This window comes from Phascolarctos cinereus, unplaced genomic scaffold (genome assembly GCF_003287225.1).
Source record: "Phascolarctos cinereus isolate Bilbo 61053 unplaced genomic scaffold, phaCin_HiC Scaffold_726;HRSCAF=1367, whole genome shotgun sequence".
NCBI lineage: Eukaryota > Metazoa > Chordata > Mammalia > Diprotodontia > Phascolarctidae > Phascolarctos > Phascolarctos cinereus.
In genome coordinates, this window is record NW_027556098.1 from 391486822 (window position 1) to 391508948 (window position 22127).

General features: G+C 44.5%; 1 protein-coding gene across 3 annotated transcripts in view; it reads left to right on the plus strand.

Moving 5' to 3' along the window:
• The window catches only part of LZIC (leucine zipper and CTNNBIP1 domain containing), a 29203-nt gene extending 8341 nt beyond the window's left edge, over window positions 1-20862 (plus strand). The window contains exons 3-7 of one of the 3 annotated variants that reach the window (XM_020974291.2): window positions 1548-1683; window positions 1982-2080; window positions 3829-3924; window positions 4879-4960; window positions 20717-20862. In XM_020974291.2, coding sequence (XP_020829950.1) covers window positions 1548-1683; window positions 1982-2080; window positions 3829-3924; window positions 4879-4960; window positions 20717-20847 — 544 coding nt within the window. In that variant the 3' untranslated portion in view covers window positions 20848-20862. Of the gene's footprint in view, window positions 1-1547; window positions 1684-1981; window positions 2081-3828; window positions 3925-4878; window positions 4961-5493; window positions 7670-20716 lie in introns of those variants that run through there. The other 2 variants (XM_020974296.2, XM_020974304.2) reach the window with 2 other exon arrangements.
• The last annotated feature ends 1265 nt before the right edge of the window (window positions 20863-22127 follow it).

A 22127-nucleotide genomic window follows, 5' to 3' on the forward strand; every position in this document is an offset into this window, starting at 1 on the left:
CAGTTCTTTGCCACTACAAAAAGGGCTGCTATGAATATTTTTGTACACATAAGTACTTTTCCTTTTTCTTTGCTCTTTTTGGTGCATAGACCTAGAAATGGTATTGCCGGGTCAAAGAGTACAAATAGTTTCATGCCCCTTTGGACATAGTTCCAAACTGTTCTCCAGGATGGTTGAACCAGTTCACAACTCCACCAACAGTGCATTAGTTTCCCAATTTTTCCATAGTCCTGCCAGCATTTGTCATTTTCCTTTTCTATTACGTGAGCCAGTTTGATAGGTATGAGGTGGTATCTCAGAGTTATTTTAATTTGCATTTCTCTGATAATTATTTTGAACATTTTTTCATGTGACTACTGATAGCTTTGATTTCTTCCTCTGAAAACTGTCTATTCATATCCTTTGACCATTTATTGATTGAAAAATGGCTCTTATTTTTATACATTTGGCTCAGTTCCCAAATATTTAATAAATGAAGGCTTTATCAAAGAAGCTTGCTATAATTTGGAACTATGCCCAAAAGGCTATAAAACCCTGCATACCCTTTGACCTAGCAATACTAATACTAGGTCTGTATCCCAAAAGAGATAGAAAACAAAAAGGAAAAGGACATATATGTACACAAATATTTATAGCAGCTCATTTCTGGAGGCAAAGAATTGGAAATTGAAGGGATGCCCATCAGTTGGGGAATGGCTGAACAAGTTGTGGTGTGATTATGATGGAAATGATGAGCAGGATGCTCTCAGAAAAACCTGGAAAGACTCGCATGGCTGATGCAAAGTGAAATGTACTGTGTACAAAGTAACAGCAATATTGGAGGATGCTCAGCTGTGAATGACTAAGCTATTCTCAGTAATACAGCGATCCAAGATAGCTCTGAAAGACATATGGTGAAAAATGGTATCAATATCCAGAGAAAGAACTGGTGGTGTCTGAATACAGATTGAAGCATACTTTTTTTTTACTTTATTTTTCTTAATTTTTTTTGGTCTGTTTTCTTTCACAACATGACTATTATGGATATGTTTTTCATGACTACACATGTATAATCTATATCAAACTGCTTGCCTTCTCAGTGGGGGGGGTGAGGAGGGAAGGAGGGAGAATTTAGAACTCCCAGTTTTAAAGGTGAATGTTGAAAATTGTTTTTACATGTAACCAAGGGAAACTAAAAGATAAAAACAAAGAAGCTTGGTATAATAATTTTCCCCCCAGTTTCTTGCTTTCCTTCTAATCTTGGCTGCATTGGTTTTGTTTGTACAAAACCTTTTTAATTTCATATAATCAAAATTATCCATTTTACTTCCCATGATCTTCTCTATTTCTTGTTTGGTCATAAAATCTTTTCTTATCCATAGATCTGACAGGTAGTTTTTCCTTGCTCCCCCAGTTTGCTTATGATAATCACCCTTTATGTCTAAATTATGTACCCATTTTGACCCCCTCTGTCACTACGCTGCCCCCCTAGTCTACTAAGGATGCTTAGATGAGAACTTTCCCTCGGCCATCCTGCATGTTGATGTGCTTCATTACGTCTCTTTCAGAGAAGAGCTTGAAGCAGATGAATATGAAGAAACCAAAAAAGAAACTTTGGAACAGCTGGGTGAATTCAATGATTCGCTGAAGAAAATTATGTCTGGAAACATGACTTTGGTAGATGAACTAAGTGGGATGCAACTGGTAAGCTGTCTTAAGTGTTTGGAAGTATGTTGGAAATGAAGTTGTGTACATGTGCTTTTATTGGTGCGGATTCTGGCATATAGCAATTGATTTCTGTGTATACCAAGCAAGACAGTCTGTGCTTCCAGATGCTCCCGTCCCTTGTCTGGGAGAAGAGCTCTGTGATGTCTGGTAGGCAAGCAGAAATGCCATGGGAAAGATAGCCCCGATCCGGATGGAGAGCTGCCGGGCTCTCGTAGTCATTGAGGCATCTCTGAGATAGATGTTGTCATGACTTTGTGCCTCCTTGTACTTCCAGGCCATCCAGGCGGCCATCAGCCAGGCCTTTAAAACACCAGAGGTTATCAGATTGTTTGCAAAGAAACAGCCAGGGCAGCTGCGGACAAGATTAGCAGAGGTAATGTGGGCGCTTTATCCGTGTAATCCTTGTTTGTTCACTTCTGCTCCTGCTCCCAGGTTTGCCCAGTTTGATGTTCTGGCTGTAGAAGCTGACACCAGAGATTTTCTAACCAATCCAGTACCGTGCTCCTCTCTCATGAACTTTGCTCCTCTAATGCCCCCCTCAGATGCTCTCTCCTCCAGAAAGCCTACCCTGTAGTAGTCATCCACTTTCCTGCCTTAGTTCTCATGGTGCTTTGTTTTCTAACTCTGATGCCCATAATCGTGTGATTTTGTATATTGAGGTTATCTCAGTCCCTTCGTGAGGGGCTATTGGTGCTGGGGTTACCTATCTATTTATTTTTTAATATCTTAACCCCTTACTAATCTGTAAGCTCCATGAGGGCAGGGGCTATATGTTACCTAAACTTTCTCTCTCCCTTAGCAACCTAACACAATGCTTTGCTCACATTAGGCACTTTATAAAATGTATGTGTGTGTGTGTGTGTGTGTGTGTGTGTGTGTGTGTGTGTGTGTGTGTGTATGTATATATATATATATATATATATATATGTTATGAACATATTATATATGTTATTATGTTTTGTCTCCCCCTTAAACTATCCAATAATTAACTTTGTTGAGTAGTGACTGTTGAAAATAAAACTCTGGAGGGGGCAGCTAGGTGGCGCAGTAGATAAAGCACCAGCCTTGGAGTCAGGAAGACCTGAGTTCAAATGTGGCTCCAGACACATAACACTCACTAGTTGTGTGACTCTGGGCAAGTCACTTAACCCCAATTGCCTCACCAAAAAAAAGAAAGAAAGAAAGAAAATAAACTCTGGAAAAGTAAGAAGGTAAGGTAAATGAGAAAGATTTGAACACGAAGGCGATGTGAATACAAAATTTATCAGTAATTTTTTTAAAAATTTACTCTCCAAAATAACATCCCTAGGGGTGGCTAGGTAGCATAATGGATAGAGCACCAGCCCTGGAGTCAGGAGGATCTGAGTTCGAATCCAGCCTCAGACACTTACTAGCTGTGTGACCCTGGGCAAGTCACTTAACCCCAATTGCCTCAAGGAAAAATTAATAATAATAGTGTTCCATACCTAACAAAAAGAAAAGATACCCAGGAAGTTCTCAGATGTAATAGGATGGCTTTTGTCTCTAGTCTACCCCTAAATCTAGAGTTCACAAGCTTTTCACCTATGGAGCTCCTGTTGCAACTTCCAGTGGTGAGGCATTAACAGTGTTCCTTTATACTTACACAACATCTCCTCTAAGAATCTCAAAGAACTTTACAAGTGTAATTAATGACACCCAAGAAGTATTCCACTTGTTTTATAAACTTCAGTATACCTGAGGTGCTAAAGCCAGTTAAGTTTTTGGGCACCTGGGGAAAATTCAGCCATTAGAATGGTTTGAAATAAGTTCCAAGAGATCGGATTCCAAATTGCCCTTGTCAGAGCTGGAGAGCACATTTCAGCCAAATGAAACGAGTACCCAGGGAGTGGTTGTTGTCCGCCCCACAAGACTTTCGGTCTGCTAATTTTCTACTTTGTAGAAACCTGGCATCGCCCTCACAGGGGCTGGCAGGGCAGACCTTTGTCAGTCACTGCCATGTGCAGATCCTGGCCCTGGAACAGCTCATCTTCACAAGTAATTTATCCACAAAGTCTTTTTTTTTTTCAAATTAGAACTGAAAGCTTGGCTGTTTTTAAAGAAGCTGCTAGAGTACTTCCTCCTTGTATTTATCACTTTTAGATGGACAGAGACCTGATGGTTGGAAAACTGGAAAGAGATGTATACACCCAACAGAAGCTGGAGATACTGACCGCCCTGCGGAAACTTGGAGAAAAGGTACCACCATGCCAGGGTTCAGTGCTTTTAGCACAAAGGAAAATGTCATCTCTTTGTCCCAGAGTGCTAGATCAAAGTTTTCCTGCCTATGATTTTACTTCTGTGGGATAGAGGGGTTAGGGCAGGGGTGGGAACATGCAGTCTCAAGGCCTCATGGGGCCTTCTAGGTCCTTGAGTGAGACCTTTTGACTGAATTCAAGTTTTACAGAACAAATCCTTTTATGAAGGGAATCTGTTCTGTGAAGTTTGGATTCAGTCAAAGGGCCGTACTTGAGGACCTGGAGGGCCACATTGGCCTCAAGGCTGCAGGTTCCCCATCCTTGGGTTAGGGAATAGCTCCCCACCCATAGTCTGTTGCTCCAGAAATATATAGCTATAGATAGCGGGGAAGGGGAGGGAAAAAGAGAGGGAGAGGAGCTAAATTGTATGATAACCTTCTAGAGCGAATGATTCCCTCCCTCAGTTCCTTTCTAATGGAGTGCGCTCTAGCCCTGAACTGAGTCAGAAGAGGCTTCGGTTGGAGTCTTGCCTTAGGCCTTTGGTGGTTGGGAGGCATCGGTCTCAGCTCCCTGAGCTCTGTAATACAGACCATCATGCAGAGAAGAGTAAATGAGATACTGTGAAGTGCAAAGGTCTGAGCAGCCCTACATGGAACACTAAATGAATGGCAGTTCCATGGGTCTCTACCTATGGCCACAGTCTGCTTCAACAAAACACGGTACAGGGGCACTCTGCCATCCTGGTTATTTCAGAGAGATGGAACTGTAAACACTGAGCTAAGTCTGGATTCCAGCATCAAAGCCACTGACCCCAGCTTCGTGCTCTTCCCCTGGGAGAAGCTTCCCAAGGGTCTGTCACATTGAACAGAGCCATGCATACACACACACCTACCTTAGAAACCTGGGCTTATGACATCTACCTCTTCACAGACTGTTTTTTTCCCTTTTGCAATAGCTAACTGCCGACGATGAGGCCTTCCTGTCCACGAATGCAGGCGCCGCCCTCAGCCAGTTTGAGAAAGTCTCCTCTGACCTTGGTGAGTCTCTGCCTCTTTCCAAGGCCCCAGAGTTGATCACTTCTCTCTGCAAGTACGGTGAGGCAAACCAGAGTCCCTTTCCCTGAGGGCAGCATCAAACCTAAATTGTTGTCTTTTCAAAATTGATCTCATTTCCCTTCTTTCTGAGAGCCTTACTGGAGATGCTGCTGCTGTTCTGGAAATGAGGCCTTTTCACCACCACATATTCCCAGCATTCATGAGCACATCACTGTAAAGTGAAGTGGGCTAAATGATTTCACTTCAGTTTTCCTCTTTCTGCGCCCCACGTCTGGAGATTGGGAAGACCCGTTTGCTTACATTTCCAACAGTGAGGATTCCTGCCTCCTGAGTTCTCTTGCCATAGTTGCATCATTTGTGGCTAGAGATTTAAGGTCGGTGGAAGGCATAGGAAGACATTGTCCAAAAGCAGGCTGATTCTTTCTCCTAGCACCATGTTGATGTAATAGTTCCCAGGCTGCACACTCTTTAAGATAGCCTTAGGTTATTTATTATCTGCCTTCTTCCTTCCTTAGGCTCTGGGGACAAAGTCCTCGCTTTGGCAAGTTTTGAAGTAGAAAAAAACAAAAAATGATGAGTTGCTGTGTAGAATCCCTGGGCATTGGTCATGGTACAAATGGCACGTTTCTGTTTTCTACTGCGGATCTAAAGTCATCTCTGAAAATTCTAGAGAACCTGGAGCCACATTAACAGCATAAGAAAAGCATAATGGAGGCGTCCTCTGGCCCTGTCTACGTGCTTCACGTGTGTGTGTGTGTGTGGGCAGCGGCAGAAAGATGTGCCTCATGGATGGATGGATGGTCTCATTAAAACACACACACACACACACACACACACACACACACACGCATGCACGCACACGCACACACACACACACACACACGCCCCTTACTTTAGAAGGGTCTGTCTGTGGAAGGGGGCAGAGATGAAGGAGGAGGTCATGTCTTCACCGAGAGGCTGAATTTCTCTACATCTCTGCTTTTGTTGCTTATGCTGATGTTGAATGGAGCTAACAGTAACAAAAGCTTCTTTCCCTCTTCCAACTATCCCTTCTCTATGGGCTTGCTGGTCTTTCCATGTCCTTAGGGCTTCCCAACTCAATGGAGCTCTTAAAGGAGTGAGATGATTTGTTCAAAGTTAGTGGCACAGTGAGTCAGGATTAGAACCCAGATCTCCGGACTCCCAGTTTATCTCTTCCTACTACACCATGCTGCCTTCAGTGCCCCCTAAAAGTGGTGTCTATATTTATAGAGTCTTACTCTATACAATTTAAGAAAGGTATTTGTGGAAGCATGGCTTTTTTGAAAACTTTGTATCCTAGCAAAAAACGGAGCATCCCAGCAGCCTGTCTGCTCTCTGTATGAATGGAAGCCATTGTAGCTCTGAATGTTGAGCAAGCAACAATGGGGGCCCTGTTGGGGGGAGCCTCATGGAATCACCAAACCTCCCATGTTGTCTGGCCAGGGAATCAATGGGAAACAGCACCTCGAGGCCTGCCCTCTGTGACCTGTGGCTGTGACCCTGGGCCCGTCACTGGGAGCTGCCCCTCCCTCCCTGGTATTCCAGGTCTGTGGCATGAGCTGTCGGGAACAAGGCACCAATGCCCATCTTGCCATGTTGGCGTGTGTGTGTGTGCACACACATGTGCTCTTTCTCACTTCCTTGTCTGGTGCCATTCTTGATTCTGTTTCCCCTACTTTCTTTACACATCACACAAAACAGCAAATATCTGTGAAGCTGTCTATGTATTTTAAACTGCTCTTTTATTCATGGATGGGAAATTCCACCTTAGGTAGAAATTGTGCCGCCTTCTTTTTTTTTTTGAGCTAGGCAATCAGGGTTAAGCGACTTGCCCAAGGTCACAGAGCTAGTTAAGTGTCAACTGTCTGAGGCCAGATTTGAACTCAGCTCCTCCTGACTCCAAGGCCAGAGCTCCATCCACTGCACCACCTAGCTGCCCCCGATATTATGCCTTCTTTAGCACTAGTAATAGGAGTCCTTGTTTTCTGGGGTTCCTGGTTTGTGGCTTTTAGCCCCGCTTACCTCCTGTCTTCCCTCACAGACGCCCCACTCCGCCACCTGATGAGGTTGTAGTTCACTGCACAGGAGCACCTGCTGATCACCATCTCGTGCTTCCATCCTCTTCCTTTCACGGCAATCCCTCAGCAGTCTGCTTTTTTAGTTATTATCTCAGCAAGAAAATGAGGAACAGATGCTGTCCAAGCCCCTTTGGGAAGGGGCTCTGGGGACCTTAAGCCTAGTTTTTTGTTTTGTTTTGTTTTCAAACTAAGTCATGACCTTCTAGGACATAACTTGGCTTTAATCACGTGTGTTTTGAAGCTGATTTTCCTTTAAAGTGACCTTGGTTAGACATCTGGTTGAAGTGACCGAGTTTGTAGCGCCCAGAAAAACAAGAGGCCCCGTGGCCCCGCGGGCTTCTCTCACCTGAGGCGAGCTCTCGACCACTGGCAAATTTGACACCTCTTCCGAGATGTCCTTTGGGATGAGCGCTCCCCAAAGTCTGCCCAGGGTGGAATGTAGTAGGAAATCATTGGAGAGAGAGTGTATCCTTAATGGTTCTGTCTGTGCTGTGGAATCTGCGGGCGATCTGGTGTTTCCTTAAAGGAGAGACCTTGACAAGTGAATCACATGCTATGCAAACCATAGTCATTAAATACTTTTTAAACTTGAGCCAGTTTCTGTTGCTTATCCGTGTCTACCCTCGGGGGTGTGAATCAGTTATTTCTGGGGGAGGGGAGTCGGATTTCTTGTTAGAAGACAACTTGCTCCCTTTCAAAGTCTAAATGTGACTCGGACACCTCCCCCCCACCCAGCATTAACTCAGGACCCTCAAGCTGTGTACTTCCAGGTGTCTCAGCTGAAGGAAGGCTTGCCCGTCTCATTCCCCAAATAGGCTGGGTGACCAAACCTCAGTCTTTTGTGTTTTTGCTTTTTTAACAACACGGCATTAAAAGATTTTGTCCTAGGGGGTTAAACGAGGGTCAGGGAAGGGATTCCGGCAGTAGAGTCAGAGGTCATGGTGAGGACAAGGTCAGAGCCTGGGGAAGGGAGCCTAGCAAGATTCAGGCTTGTTGTTGTTAGGCCTGTAGTTGAGGATACGCCACGAGGGAACAGTCATCAGGCCCTAGACAAAACACTGACCAGCCCTGGCTCTGGAAGAGGATCTTCTTACAGTGCCTAATGCTGGGTTTGAAATTACGGAGAAAATTCCAGACCCTCCAGTCGTTCTGCCTGGAACATTGCAACCACCTCCTCATCTTTTTCATTATTATTATTATTAAGGCCAAAGAATTCTTGTCTTCCTTTCCCTAATGTTTTCCAGCATTAATATGTAAATGTAAACATCAGCATTCCCACAGACCTCCCAGACAAGCCCTACAACATAATTGCTTCCAGTCTACGTGGCCCTGGAAGGGCTTGGGGCATTGAAGAAAAATAAATAATCCAACAACTAGGATTTCACATTTCTGTTGATCTGGAAATAGACTTAAAAAATCCCAGTTGTCTTAACAGTTCCTAAAATGAGACCTGTCTTATTCCAGCAGCCTGGTGCCCAATAAGAAATGTCTCCTGGTCACACTTAGAGCAAATCAGACTAAGTGCACTGTTTAAAGGGCTTCAAACACAAGGGACCCGAGATGAAGCTCTGGGGAATGTATCTGTGAAACGGACGTAGGGGCCACTGATCCAGGCAGCAGAGGATGGGGAAGGGAGAGAACGGTAAGGCTGTCAAACCCAAGCTTCCTCACCCTCGGTGGGCGTTCTTTGAGTTCTGATCCCCCCACCAGACTGTATGAGGAGTTTGGTGCAGGCAGAATCGAGGGCCTCACCTTCAGGCCTGTCAAAAGCTTCTGGTGATGATTGTGACCCTAACCTTGGAGCCTCCCTTGGAAGCTCTCTGGGCTGCCGCAGCTTCATCCCTAGCCATGATTTCAATGCAGACAGTCACCTGTGTCTTGGATGGTTTGTTTCTCCTGTTTCTTCTTAACTCTCCAGCCAGCATTTATTAAATGCCTGCTGTGTACAAGACACCATGCTGGACGTTGGAGATGCAAACAAAGAATGCAAATAGTCCCTTCTCTCAAGGAGCTTCTGTGGGAAAGGCAGTCTGCTATAATAGAGTTGCTGGCCTTGGATTCAGGAAGACTTGAGTTCAAATCCTGTCTCTGTGATTTTCATACTCGCAGTGTAACCTTGGACAGGTCATTTCACTTCTGAACCTGTTTTATTCCTCAGTGAAATAGGAATGATAACAGCTTTTGTGAGGCTCAAATGAGGTAATGTCTGCAAAGGGACCGACAAATTTTAAAATGCTGTATTCGTGGTACAATACAATACAGTTATTGTATCCATTGAGGAGAGGTACATAAAACTTCCCTATCTGATAAAAATATTTTGGGGTTGGGGACAAGGAGAAGGGAAAAAATTTGTTTTTCATCAATTTCAGATTCTTAAAAAGTGATCCCAAGGCTGAGAGACCTTCTGCTCAGGTGAAAAAAGTCGCCATTTGCTCCATCTAGCCTAGCGTCCTGCCCCTCAGCACTTAGAAGCCAGGGTTATGCTGGGCGAGCTAAGTTGAAAATTGAGGCAATTACTTAAATGGGAGCCGAAAGATCCAGGTAATTCAGATGAAAGCAGCTATTTGGCCTAATCCAAATTACTGCCTCCATTCTGCACTTGGCTTTGGCAGTAGGCTTAGAAAATTTGGTTCTTTCACTCTTCTAGCTGAAAAAAGAAAAAAGCCTACCAACCCAAGATGGCAGACTAGCTCCTCCTCTAGAGCATCTCAAGTTTTCCATAATTCTCCCTTATGTCTGATGATGATGGCGATTACCAAGTTGGACTGATCCAGTGAAATGATTTGTCTTTACTCAAGAAAGAAACAGTGATCCTCTGGGGGCAAGCAACATCCCAGCTTTTCTTAGCCTGGGCCTGGCAGGCCCTGCCTCCCACACATTTCCAGAAGTCTAAGCAGTTTGTCCCGGGTCAGGAACATATCATGGTTAGGAATTAGTGGCTCACCAAGGACCCCTGGGTTTCTTCCTCTTCAGCTTTCTGTATAAATGGGCACCCGCGGGCATCCATTTATAGCAACAGTGGGCAAAGACCACTGTCTCCACTGTCCATTCCCCTAAGAAAAATGAGACCTCAGACAGCTTTCCAAGTCATGTTGTTCATTGCTGGGTATGGGAGGAGGTGGGGCAGAGGAAGGAAGTGACTGACATGAGTGTGCCCTGCCTGATGTGCCAGGGCCTGCTCTGGGAGTCTGACTGACTCCATGGCATAGCTGCTGCCCATGAGGTAATTTCTGACCTCACTCACAGCACTGCTCTTTGCCAGCTTAGGAGAGCTAGGCTGCTAGGTGGTACAATGCATGGTGTGCCTGGCCTGGAGTCAGAAAGAATCATCTTCCTGAGTTCAAATCTGGCACTTACCAGCTGGGTGACCCTAGGCAAGTCACTAATCCCTGTTTGCCTCAGTTTCCTCATCTGTAAAATGAGCTAGAGAAGAAAATGGCAAACCACTCTAGTATCTCTGCCAAGAAAACTCAAAATAGGGCCATGGAAAGTTGGACACAACCAAGATGACTCAACAACGACAGTGCCATATAGCAAAGCCAGAGAGCAACGACAACACTGGGTGTATAGATAGACCTCACAATAAAGAAGGGGTCTGTGGCTGTGGCAGAGCTTGCCGAAACTTGTGAAAGCAGTGTTGCTGAAGATAGTCAAACCTCTGTGGGATGGATGGGAGCAAACTGTATCTTGGGAATGAGAGTAACAGGTGACACAGTAGATAGAATGCTGGGCCTAGAGGCAGAAGACCTGAGTTCAAATCCTATCTCAGGCACTTCCGGGGCAAGTCCCTTCACCTCCTTTTGCCTACATTTCCTCTTCTGTAAAATGGGGGGTAATAATGGCACCTCCGTCACAGAGTCATGAGGATCAAATGAGATAATATCTTTAAAGCACTGTGCAAACCTCCAAATACCATATAAATGCTAGCGCCTATTACTAATGCCTGCAGACCCCTTGGTCTAAGATTATTCCTCTGTCTCTTGTCCTTGTGACTCTGCCTTTCTTTAATCAGCCTACTAAGAAAACGCCATTAGGAGGATCTTGTATTTCTTAAGTTACTTTGGAAGCATATTCCACAATCTAGATGGAGGATGTGGAAGCTCCCTCTATTCTAATCTATATTCTGTCGCCAGTATCACCCCCTTGACCTTGGTCAAGGTCAAATCACTTAGCCTTTCCCAGCCTTTTGTGGGGGTGTTTTTTGACAGCTTGTTGATGCTACGGCATTGGGGTGTCTCTTTTTAACATCCCATCCGTTCCCAACGTCTTCTCCCCTAGTAGAAAATAGAACCCTGCCTTCTGACAGAAGCACAGTTAGGCAAAACAAATGGGCATGCTGATTACATGTGACAGCATACCCTTTATCCTGGGTAGTCCCTACCATCCGCCTCCTGAGGTCAACACCAGTCATTATCTTGACTGGAATTCTGATGTCTTTCAGTGTTATTTTCCTTTACACCGGGAGTTCTTAGCTCGTGAGCTTAAATAGATAGGCAGGCAGATAGGTAGGCATAGATAGATAGACAGGTAGATAGGTAGACATAGGCAGACAGGTAGACAGGTATAGATAGATAGGTAGATAGGTATAGACAGGTAGATAAATAGATCAGTGGATAGATAGGCAGGTAGACAGGTATAAGCAGGCAGAGAGGCAGATAGGTAGACAGATCAATGGATAGATAGGCACACAGGTAGATAGGTATAGATAGGTAGATAGATAGGCAAATAGGTAGACATCAATGGATAGATAGATGGGTAGATAGGCAGATAGATGAACTATATTTCACTATAATTCCTTTTCTTTATCACCCTCTGTTCACTTAAAACCATTCTGAGAAAGGGGTCAGTGTGCTTCCTCAACCTGCCAGAGGGGGCCATGACATAAAAAAGGTTCAGAACCCCTGCTTTCTATTCCTGTGGTTATGATGGAAATACTTTTCCAGGTTCTGCTTACATTGCTCTCTATCCATTCATGCAAGTCTCCCTAAATTCTTAATATTTGTCTCTTCATCACTACAGTAGGGGAAGCTAGGTGGCATAGTGGGTAAAGTACCAGGCCTGGAGTCAGGAAGGCTTATCTTCACAAATCTGTCCTCAGACACTGTCTCATGGTGTATAACTCTGGGCAAGTCATTTCACCCTGTTTGCCTCAGTTTCCTCATCTGTAAAATGAGCTGGAGAAGGAAATGGCAAACCACTCCAGTATCTTTGCCAAGAAAACCCCATAAGGGATTACAAAGAGTCGGACAAGACTGAAAAATGACTAAACTGAGATGTCACAAGGTTTTCAGTACATTCACATACCCCAGTTTGGTCGGCCATGCACCAATCAATGGGCATCCCCTCTGTGTCCAGTTCTTTACTGTCACGAGAAGTGCCACTATAAATATTTTAGTATATATGAGGTCTTTCCCTCTGCATTGGACCTCCTTGCAATATTCGCCTGAATAGTGCTTTAATAAGGCTTTGGGGACTCCTACCTCAGTGTCCTGCTCTGATGCCTCCTCATGGCCTAGAAGTAACCCTAGGTTCTCAAAGGTTCTGCCAATGGAGCTTAGGCCTTGGCAGCGTCTGCCATGCTAGAAAGGCTTTGAATGTGACCCTGGCAGCAGAGCCAATCTGTTTCCTGAGGACCAGCATAGCTAAACTGTGGAACAGTGTGTCACCCATAGGCTGGTCCCCTGGTGACAGATTCTTTGGACAGGGCAAATATGGGCATGAAATATGGGCATCTTTGAGCAAAACAGATAAATTTTTGTGAACTGCTTTGAAATTATATTGTATGATTGTAGCTCCTTTGCCAAAGGGGAAAAATTAAAAATAATTAAAAAAAAAGAAATTATATTGTAAAAATGTGTCTTGTATTGCTTACATGTTGTCTCCTCCATTGAAATGTGACAATTTTTGCTTTTCCCCATATCTGCTGAGCTCAGTGTAGTGCCAGAGACATAGTAAACTCTTTAATAAATACCTATTGAAATTGACTAACATGACAAAACAGGAAAATGATAAATGTTGGAGAAGATGTGGGAAAATTGGAACACTAATGCTTTGTTGGTGGAGTTGTGAACTGATCCAGCCATTCTGGAGAGCAATTTGGAACTATGACCAAAGGGCTATAAAACTGTGTATATCCTTTGCCCCACCAATAGCACTTCTAGGGCTATACCCCAAAGAGATCATAAAAATGGGAAAAGGATCCACATGTACAAAAATATTTATAGCAGCTCTATTTGTGGTAGCCAAGAATTGGAAATTGAGAGGATGCCCATCAGTTGGGGAATGGCTGAACAAGTTGTGGCATATGAACATAATGGAATACTTTTGTGCCGTAAGGAATGATGAGCAGGTGGATTTCAGAAAAGCCTGGAAAGATTTATATGAACTGATGATGAAGAAAGTGGGCAAAACCAGAAGAACATTGTACACAGTAACAGCCACATTGTGCAGTGACTAACTTTCATAATAGACTTGGCTCTTCTCAGCAATGCAAGAATATAAGACAACTCCAAAAGACTCATGATGAAAAATGCCATCCACATCCAGAAGAAGAACTGATGGAGTCTGAATGCAGATGGAAGCAGACTATTTTATCTCTTTTTCTCAAAAATAAATAAATAAATGCCTGTTGACAGACTGACAATAAATAAGACAGGCATTATCTTCTTTCTGGCTGCGTGGCTTTGTATCCATTGTTCAGTTATTTGGAGGCTTCATTTAGTAATTGTGGGAAATGAAAAATCACAAAATAAAAGTGAGCAGGGAAACAAAATAAAAATTGACCTGCCTAATACAAGAGCCTGACTTCTTTATTTCAATATAATTGGTTTCCTTTGTAATCTTATGTATTTTATCATATGCATTTAAAAACATTATTCTGAGAAGGGGTCCATAGGTTTTATTCTCCTGCCAAAGATTAAGACCCCCAAAAAGTTAAAGCCCTGTTTTAGAAGAACCCTCCAGCTCAGTTCTTCTTTCCATGGTGGTGCCTCAGGGGAAGACAATCACCCTTTTACTTTTATTTCCTTCTAACCACCTAAGATGAGTTGCAGAAATTCCCCAATGGCCTAAGACATGTCAGCCGAGAAAATGTAATTTGGCTTGGTGGGGATTTGTATGTTAATATTACAGTCTCAGCAGGGTGTCATTAGCATCAGCGATGGTAGGCAAATTAAAATTGGTTCCTTTATCTTTTTCAGATACCACTGCCCCTTTAGCATGCTGTTTCTGTAAGCCTCCCATTCTAAAGAAAGTCTCAATGGAAATTGTCTGCTTAAAGTTCTTTTTAAGAAAAAAAAAATAAGTCACAAGTGTCACCGGCATGACTGTCTGAGGGCTTTCTATGTCCTCTCTGTCTTCCTCATTTTCCTAGGGAAGCTTTTCTGCTTATTAGCAACCTAAGTGCCCCTCTCTGTTCTGTCTGTACTTAGCCCCCAATTAGTGAGATGAGCAGAAATGCTCCCATGCTGAGCACTCTGCTGGCAGCACGGAGGAAGCTGACATTTCTTCTTGGTACAAGCTATGTAGGCTCCTTTCTGTCCTAGGAGAGGCCCTCAATAGGTTCAGCCTACCCCCTGGAGTCTGCAGCTATTTCAGGCTAACCACTCATTAGAATCAGTTGGAGAGGATGGCAAGGGCTTTGGGGATATTCGAGTGAATGCCTCCAACTTGAATTCAGCTAAAGAAGTTCATCTCTTCGCCTCCCTCAGCCTCCGCTTGCCACCCCCTTCCTTGCAAACAACACATTGATGGACTCTGCAAAGCCCCATTTCTATTAAAGGACCCAGTAGTGGTTCCCTAACAGCCAAAACCAGATGCAGTGGAACCACCCAATTGAAAGTAGGACCCAGAATCTGGGACAGAAGGAAGTCAAGGCTTGTCTTGCTTTTTCTCATAAAGCATGGCTTATATTTGGGTACCTGGGAGAGAATTTCAGATCCCCAGGGAACAGAAAACAGCATCTCTGAGCACTAAGGATGGGACTCCCACTAGTCAATGCCAATAACATGAATATCTCCACATTTATATGGCGGCTTAGAGTTCTGTAGAACTTATGTGAGCCTCATAACAACCATGTGAGGTAAGGGCTATTAATAGCATCCTTGTTTTATAGATGAGGAGAGTGAGGCTGCAAGAGGTTAGGGGATTCGTCCACGGTGACGCAGCTAGTAAGTGTCGAAGTCAGGATTTGAACCCGTGTTGCTGATTCCAACAAGAGCACTCTGTCACGATACCACGCTGCTTCTCTGGGTGTGATGGAAGCCCATCCCAAGCCAAATACGAGCAGTCCTTACAGAAAATGGCTTCGCTGGATTCAGAGCCAAGTGTTTCCTGCTATCCAAAAGCTGGATACTCAGAATCATAGACTTAGAGCACCTCAGAGGCCCTTGTGTGCTATTCCTTCATTTTTACAGATGAGGAAACTGAGGCAAGGGCAGCTAGGTGGCACAAAGGATAGAGCACCGGGCCTAAAGTCAGGAAGACCTGAGTTCAAATCTAGCCTCAGACACTAGCTGTGTGACCCTGGGCAAGCCACTTAAACCCTGTTTGCCTCAGTTTCCCCATCTGTAAAATGAGTTGGAGAAGGAAATGGCAAGCTATTCCAGTACCTCTGCCAAGAAAACCCCAAATGGGGTCACAAAGGATCAGACATGATTGCAATGACTAAACAACAGATAATGTTACGTAGAAAGAGGTCAAAAAAAGACATCCCAAGCCCTAGCGTTCTGCGAGGAGAGAGTTGGCTGTTTGTTAGCCGTAGAGCCAGCTGGGCAGTCTTAGGGAGGGGTGGATTTCTGATTTCACAGATGTTAGTGAAGTGGCAGTTCTGTCAGAAGGAGCTGGGTTATCCGTGGGGAAAGACTTGGAATGTGGTGAGCTACCCAGTGAGCTTCAGAATAGATAAAAAATAGTTCACATTTGCACAGTGTTTACAGTGTCAAAACCACTTTCCTCACAAAAACCTTGGGAGCTCGGTGGTATCAGACATCATCCCCATTTTATAGATTGGAAAATTGAGGCCCTAGGGAGTAAAGTGTATTGCATAGAGTCAAATGGCTAAATGTGTCTGTGGCAGTATTTGAACCCAGGTCTCTGGTAGCTCTTTTCATGACACTAATCCTGCTCCTCACATCAAGATAGTCCTAGAGGGCAGCTAGGTGGCGCAGTGGATAGAGCATGGGCCCTGAAGTCAGGAGGACCTGAGTTCAAATGCGGCCTCAGACCAAACACTTGACACTTACTAGCTGTGTGACCCTGGGCAAGTCACTTAACCCCAATTGCCTAAAAAAAAAAAAAGTCCTAGAATTCTGAAATGTGCAGAATAAGGCTAGACCCATCTTTAGTGTTGCTATCAATTATTCAATCAGTAAACATTTATCAAATGCATAGTATGGTTCCAGGCATTGGAACAGCTCTGGGGAAGCAAAAGACACTCCCTGCCCTCAGGGAAATCCCCGTCTAAAGAGGGAGCATGTGAACAACCAGGTCCCAACAAGCTTGTACAGGATGAACTGGAAATAATCAAGAGTGGGAAGGTGCCTGAATCACTGTCATAAAATTGTTGGCCCAAATGACTTGACATAAAGAAACTAGCAGAAATGTCGAGACAGCCAGGTTAACGAAATGGACCATGAATGCAGCAGGTTTGAGGAGCAGCATGGCATGGGATCACAGATGTCAGCTTGGGAAGGGCCTCAGGGACACAGGGGACAGAGTCCTAAGTTTGGGCTCAGGAGCGCCTCTGTTCAGATCTGGCCTCTGGCCTTCGCATGGACAAATCATTTCATTTCTGAGCCTCAATTCTTCACCCAGCCTCCATTTTACGGATGAGGAACCTGGGCCCCAAAGAGGTTAAATGACTTGGCCAAGGTCATATACTGTAGATAGGAGGAGATGGGATTCACACTCAGGTCTTCTGACTCCAAAGCCATCCTTCTTTCTCCTGCACCAGCCTGCCTAAGGACTTGCTTGAGGCAGTCAGCTAACAAAAGTCAGAGGCTAAATTGGCAACTGCGGGCCCAGTCGCTATGGTGGTGGTGGTGGTATTCAGTTACTTCAGTCATGTCTGACTCTTCATAACCCTGTTTAGGGTTTTCTTGGCAAAGGTCCTGGAGTGGTTTGCCATTTCCTTCTCCAGCTCATTTTACAGATGAGGAAACGGAGGCAAACAGGTGAAGTGACTTGTCCAGAGTCACACAGCTAGTTAAATGTCTGAGGCCAGATCTGAACTCAAGTCTTTCTGAATCCAGGCCCTGGGTTCTATCTATCACCTAACTGCCCTCTTTACTAAGGTGCACTCTTTCTGCTATCATTGATTGCCAAAGGGAAGGAAGATTCCAGCCTGGTGTGCATAGGAAAGGAAAGCCAGGAGGGAAGGGAGGGAAAGAGTCACCTGTCACTTGCTGCTTTGCAAAAAAAAAAAAATGTCCTTGTGAGTATAGAAAGCCTGAGTTTGGGCACATACTCCAGAGAGAGAGACTTTTTTGTGTCCACCTTCTCCCCCTTACCTTTTGTCATCATGGCATCTCAATAACCATCCACATGAGGGGAGAAGGGGAGGCAGTTTCATTTTCAAATAGCTTTTTGTCAGTAATTTACTCTCCTGGGTTCTTTCTTTAAAAAGTATAATGAAGCTCTAATTCTTTGACTATCAGGTACCTTTGGCTCTTTCCCTTAGTGCCATATCTTGTGCTAATTAACATGGTGCCAACAGGAAGATCCCAGTGCGACGCTTCCTGCTCCTCTCACTGCCTGTGCTGGCTTTCATGAATTCTCATTTAAATCATTAATCATCATTACAGGCTGCTGTGCCTGGTGCAGGAGGAAAGCTGGTAACCACCTCAGATCTCAGGGTATTTGCTCCATGCCTGTCCCTTTTTGCATCCCTTTCATGTAAAAAGTCTTCATTAGCGGGCACCGGGGTGTAGATTTGACTCAGCCTTCCCCTTTGGTGTTTCTTAACTATAAAGCAAGGACCCTCCCCGCCTTGCTTTACCAGCTGGGAGTGAATGCTATCAAGGGAAGTGATTTCTGGGCAGAATGGTAGGACGGTAGAGGGGGTGGTACAGGACTGTAAAGCTGAGAAATTTATTTGGACGGAATGATCTCTGTTGAACAAAGATGAAAAGTCTTAATATTACAAGGCTGCACTCCAATCTCAGCCTCCCCAGTTCCTGGAGCCCTAGGTGGAGACAGGTAGCTTATGCTCTGTTATTCCAGTAATCCTCTAGTAATGCCAGATAGTATAGAGCACTGGACCTAGAGTCAGGAAGACACACTTACTAGCATTGTGACCCTGGGGAAGTCACTTGACCCTGTTTGCCTCAGTTCCCTCATCTGTAAAATGAGCCAGAGAAGAAAATGGCAAATCATTCCAGTATCTTTGCCAAGAAAACCCCAAATGCGGTCATGAAGAATTGGACATGGCTGGAAAACAACTTGATCAACAGCAATGCCTGTGGATCTGTGATCTCATTGGGCTGGGCCTGCCTGTCCCTGTGCATATCATGGCCCATCATGCACCGCTCTCACCCACGTCCCCGATCCGGGGGTTTTATCTAGTGGGCTAGGTAAAGAGGCCCATCCTCTTGATATTGTGAGATGACCGATGGACCTTCGGGCGAGGCTGTTCATTAGTTATCCTTTGTTCTGCCTCTATGACTAGTCCATCATCTTTTCTGGATTTATGTCTCTTTGAAAGCATCTTTAACACATGCCCACTTCTCCAGTATAACTCCTCATTTGTCAGGTGGGCTGCGTCCTGCCATGGAATTCTCTCTGTGCCCCGATATAGCTGCTATCCAGAGTGATCTATCATTTGTGCCCAAACTATGGGTCAGTCAACAAGCATTTATTAAGCACGTACTATGTGCCAGATGCTGCTGAGTCCTGGAGATACAGAGAGATGCGAAAACCCATTCCCTGCCCTTACAGAGCTCACATTCTGATGGGGAGACAACATGCAAACTGTCGTGTCCATACAAGAAGGAAGGCATGAGCGGTGGTGATAGGGGTGAGGGCCAGGTGGGAGGAACAGACTGGGGAAGGTTTCTTGAAGAGGTAGGATTTTGAACTGAGTCTTGAAGGAGGCCAGGAAAGCCAAGAAGAGGGGGAGTTGAGAGGGAGAGCATTTCAGGCATGGGGTCAGATGGTGAGTGAAAGGGCATCGAGTCTGGATACCCCATTTCCAACGTATGTGAGGAACAGCAAGGAGGCCAGTGTCACTGAATCTTAGACCATATGGGAAGGAGTAGGAAATAAAGAGTAAGAAGGCAGGAAAGGTAGGAAGGGCCCACCCAGGTTGTGAAAAGCTTTAAAAATCAAATGGGGGGCAGCTAGGTGGTACAGTGGATAGACCATCTGCCCTGGAGTCAGGTGGACCTGAGTTTAAATGTGGCATCAGACACTTCATACTTACTAGCTGCGTGATCCTGGGCAAGTCACTTAACCCTGATTACCTCAAAAAAAAAATTTGTTTTATATTTGAACCTGGCAATAACAGGGAGTCCAAGGAGTTTTTTGAGTTGGAGAAGAGGGGGTCACATGGTCACACTTGCACCTAAAGGTCACTTTGACAGTACTTGTACCTATAGTCACCAAATACAGGACAGTCTACCTGAGTGCAGCATGGAAGGAATTGGTTATTTGCAATTCATTTAAACCAGCCTTTATCAAGCAACCATTAATAATACTACAGTAACAGCTAACATTTGTATAGTGCCAACCAAGTGCTGAGCACTGCACCCAGTGCTTTGCAATTATCATCTCATTTGGTTCTCAGAACAACCCTGAGAGGTAAGTGCTATTATTGTCCCATTTCACAGATGAGGAAACTGAGCCACACAGAGGTTAAGTGACTTGTCCAGGACCATACTGCTAAGAAGTATCTGAGGCTGGATTTGAATGCAGGTCTTGCTCATTCCTGGCCTGGTGCTTTCTCTACTACACCAGTGCCAGGCACCGTCCCAGGTGCTCGGGACAGAAAGACAAAATTAAATATGTCCCTGCCCTCAAGAAGCTTACATGCTATGGTATGTAAGACTATCAGAATCATCTCCAGAGAAAACAGTGACATTTTCTGGGTAAGTAGGAAAGAATCCTTTCATTCGTACCTTCAGAGAAGCTGGTAGTTTCTGTTGTTAATCAGTCACGTCCAGCTCTTCGTGATCCTATCTACGGTTTTCTTGCAGAGATACTGACGTGGTTTGCCATTTCTTCTCCAGCTCATTTTACAGATGAGGAAACTGAGGCAAACAAGGTTAAGTGACTTGCCCAGGGTCACACTGCTAGTAAGTATCTGAGGTTGGATTTGAACTCAGGTATTCCTGACTCCAGATCTGGCACTCTATCCACTGCACCACCCAGCTGCCCAGATGGTTTCTGACCAGCCAGTAAATTTCTTGTTCTCAATTCATTGGAAGACTTCTCCCAGGGAAGGAGGAATTCAGGAGTCTGAGAGCCTTTGATAGCTGATATTCTGAGTATTTTTGACTCCAACATGAGGTTTCAGGTCTGACTTACTTTTACTGGGCAGGCAGAATGTTTTAGGCACTGCAGACTAAACACATTCACCAGAAGTTTTATTCTATCAAAACATTCAGCCAGATAATGAATAAATATTTCTTGATCCTGTTTCCAGGCTCCACTGTGGTACAAGAAGGGTTCTGTGATGTCGGTAGGTACCAGTCATCAGAGGCTACACATACCAACGCTCTGGGGCTTTGTGGGCAGAGAGCCAGATGTTCACAGCTGCACACAGTCCATTCATGACACAAAATATGTATATTCACTGATCTACAAAATGCTTTCATCATTGTGTTTAATAATTCCTTGTCATCTCCAAAGTAAAAGCAGGTGAAAATTATTTGCCAAGGCAAAGCTCAGGAGAATGATACGCTACCAAGGCCTCATTAATTTGTTAGCTCCTTAAGTCTCCTCATCAGCATGGGTCCTTAGAGAAAGCAAGGTAGCCAGATTTATGCAAAAAGGAAACAAGATGACGAATATGTATACTGTGACCAAAAAAAAACCTTTCTAGCTTGCTGACTAGTCTGCCTGAATATTTTAAATTAAACGCTTGTTACATCTTAATTAGTGTAACTCCAGGACTATATTCAGCCTGAATTCTTTACCTTCTCCCCTGCTCCCAAACTAGGCCCCTCTCCCTGTCCTGTGCCTGCCTGCCTGCCCTTTAAGGGCAGAGAAGGGGGCTCTTTACATAGTAAGAGCTAAAGGTCACACTGTCCACACAAGGCCCTCCCTGCCTCCAAAATAGCTCCTGCAGCAGCCTGCCTTATTAGCAGCCTCCTCTCTTGTTTGGCTTGAGGTTCTACTAAGTGCAGCCAACCACTCCTCTGGTTTAGATAACAAAGGGACATTGTCTCCAGGAGGCATTGTTAAAGCGTGCTGTGCTTGCAATACCTGGGACGGTGCATTAACAAGGACACCTTGGGAAGCTGGTGAGCCTCATTCCGGAGGTATGAAGTACAGAGTCAATGCAACAAACATTTATTAAGCACCTACTGAGTGCTAGGCCATGGTACTAGGCGTACAAAGACATAAAGAAACAGCCCCTACACTTGAGGAATTTACATTTTACGTACAATGTCAGCCCAAAGTAATCTGAGGTTAAGTGTGGAAGAGACACCAGCGGATGGAATCCAGAATCCTCTTTCTATCTGTAATCTGTGGGGGCCTTGCCTGGATTGTCTGGCTGAGTGGCTGAAGGTCACCAGCATTTTATTAAGCAATCAGACTCATGTCTAATTTTCTTCACTGATTTGTATAAATGGAATGTATTAAACTAATAATCTGAATTATAAATTTGTTGGTGTGGGTTTGCCCACTTTTTAGTCCCTAGGACCCCTGTAGAACAAAATGCTATTCTAACCCTGTGGAAGGAAACTCCTAATTACAGATGTAATCATGAAATTCAGTGATAATCCCCCAGTAAGGTGGCCACTACCCCATGTATGATAATGAAGTCACAGTATCAGGAGTCTCCTCCCTTCTTCTTCTTTTGTTCCCCCATTTCAGGGGAGAGAAATGAA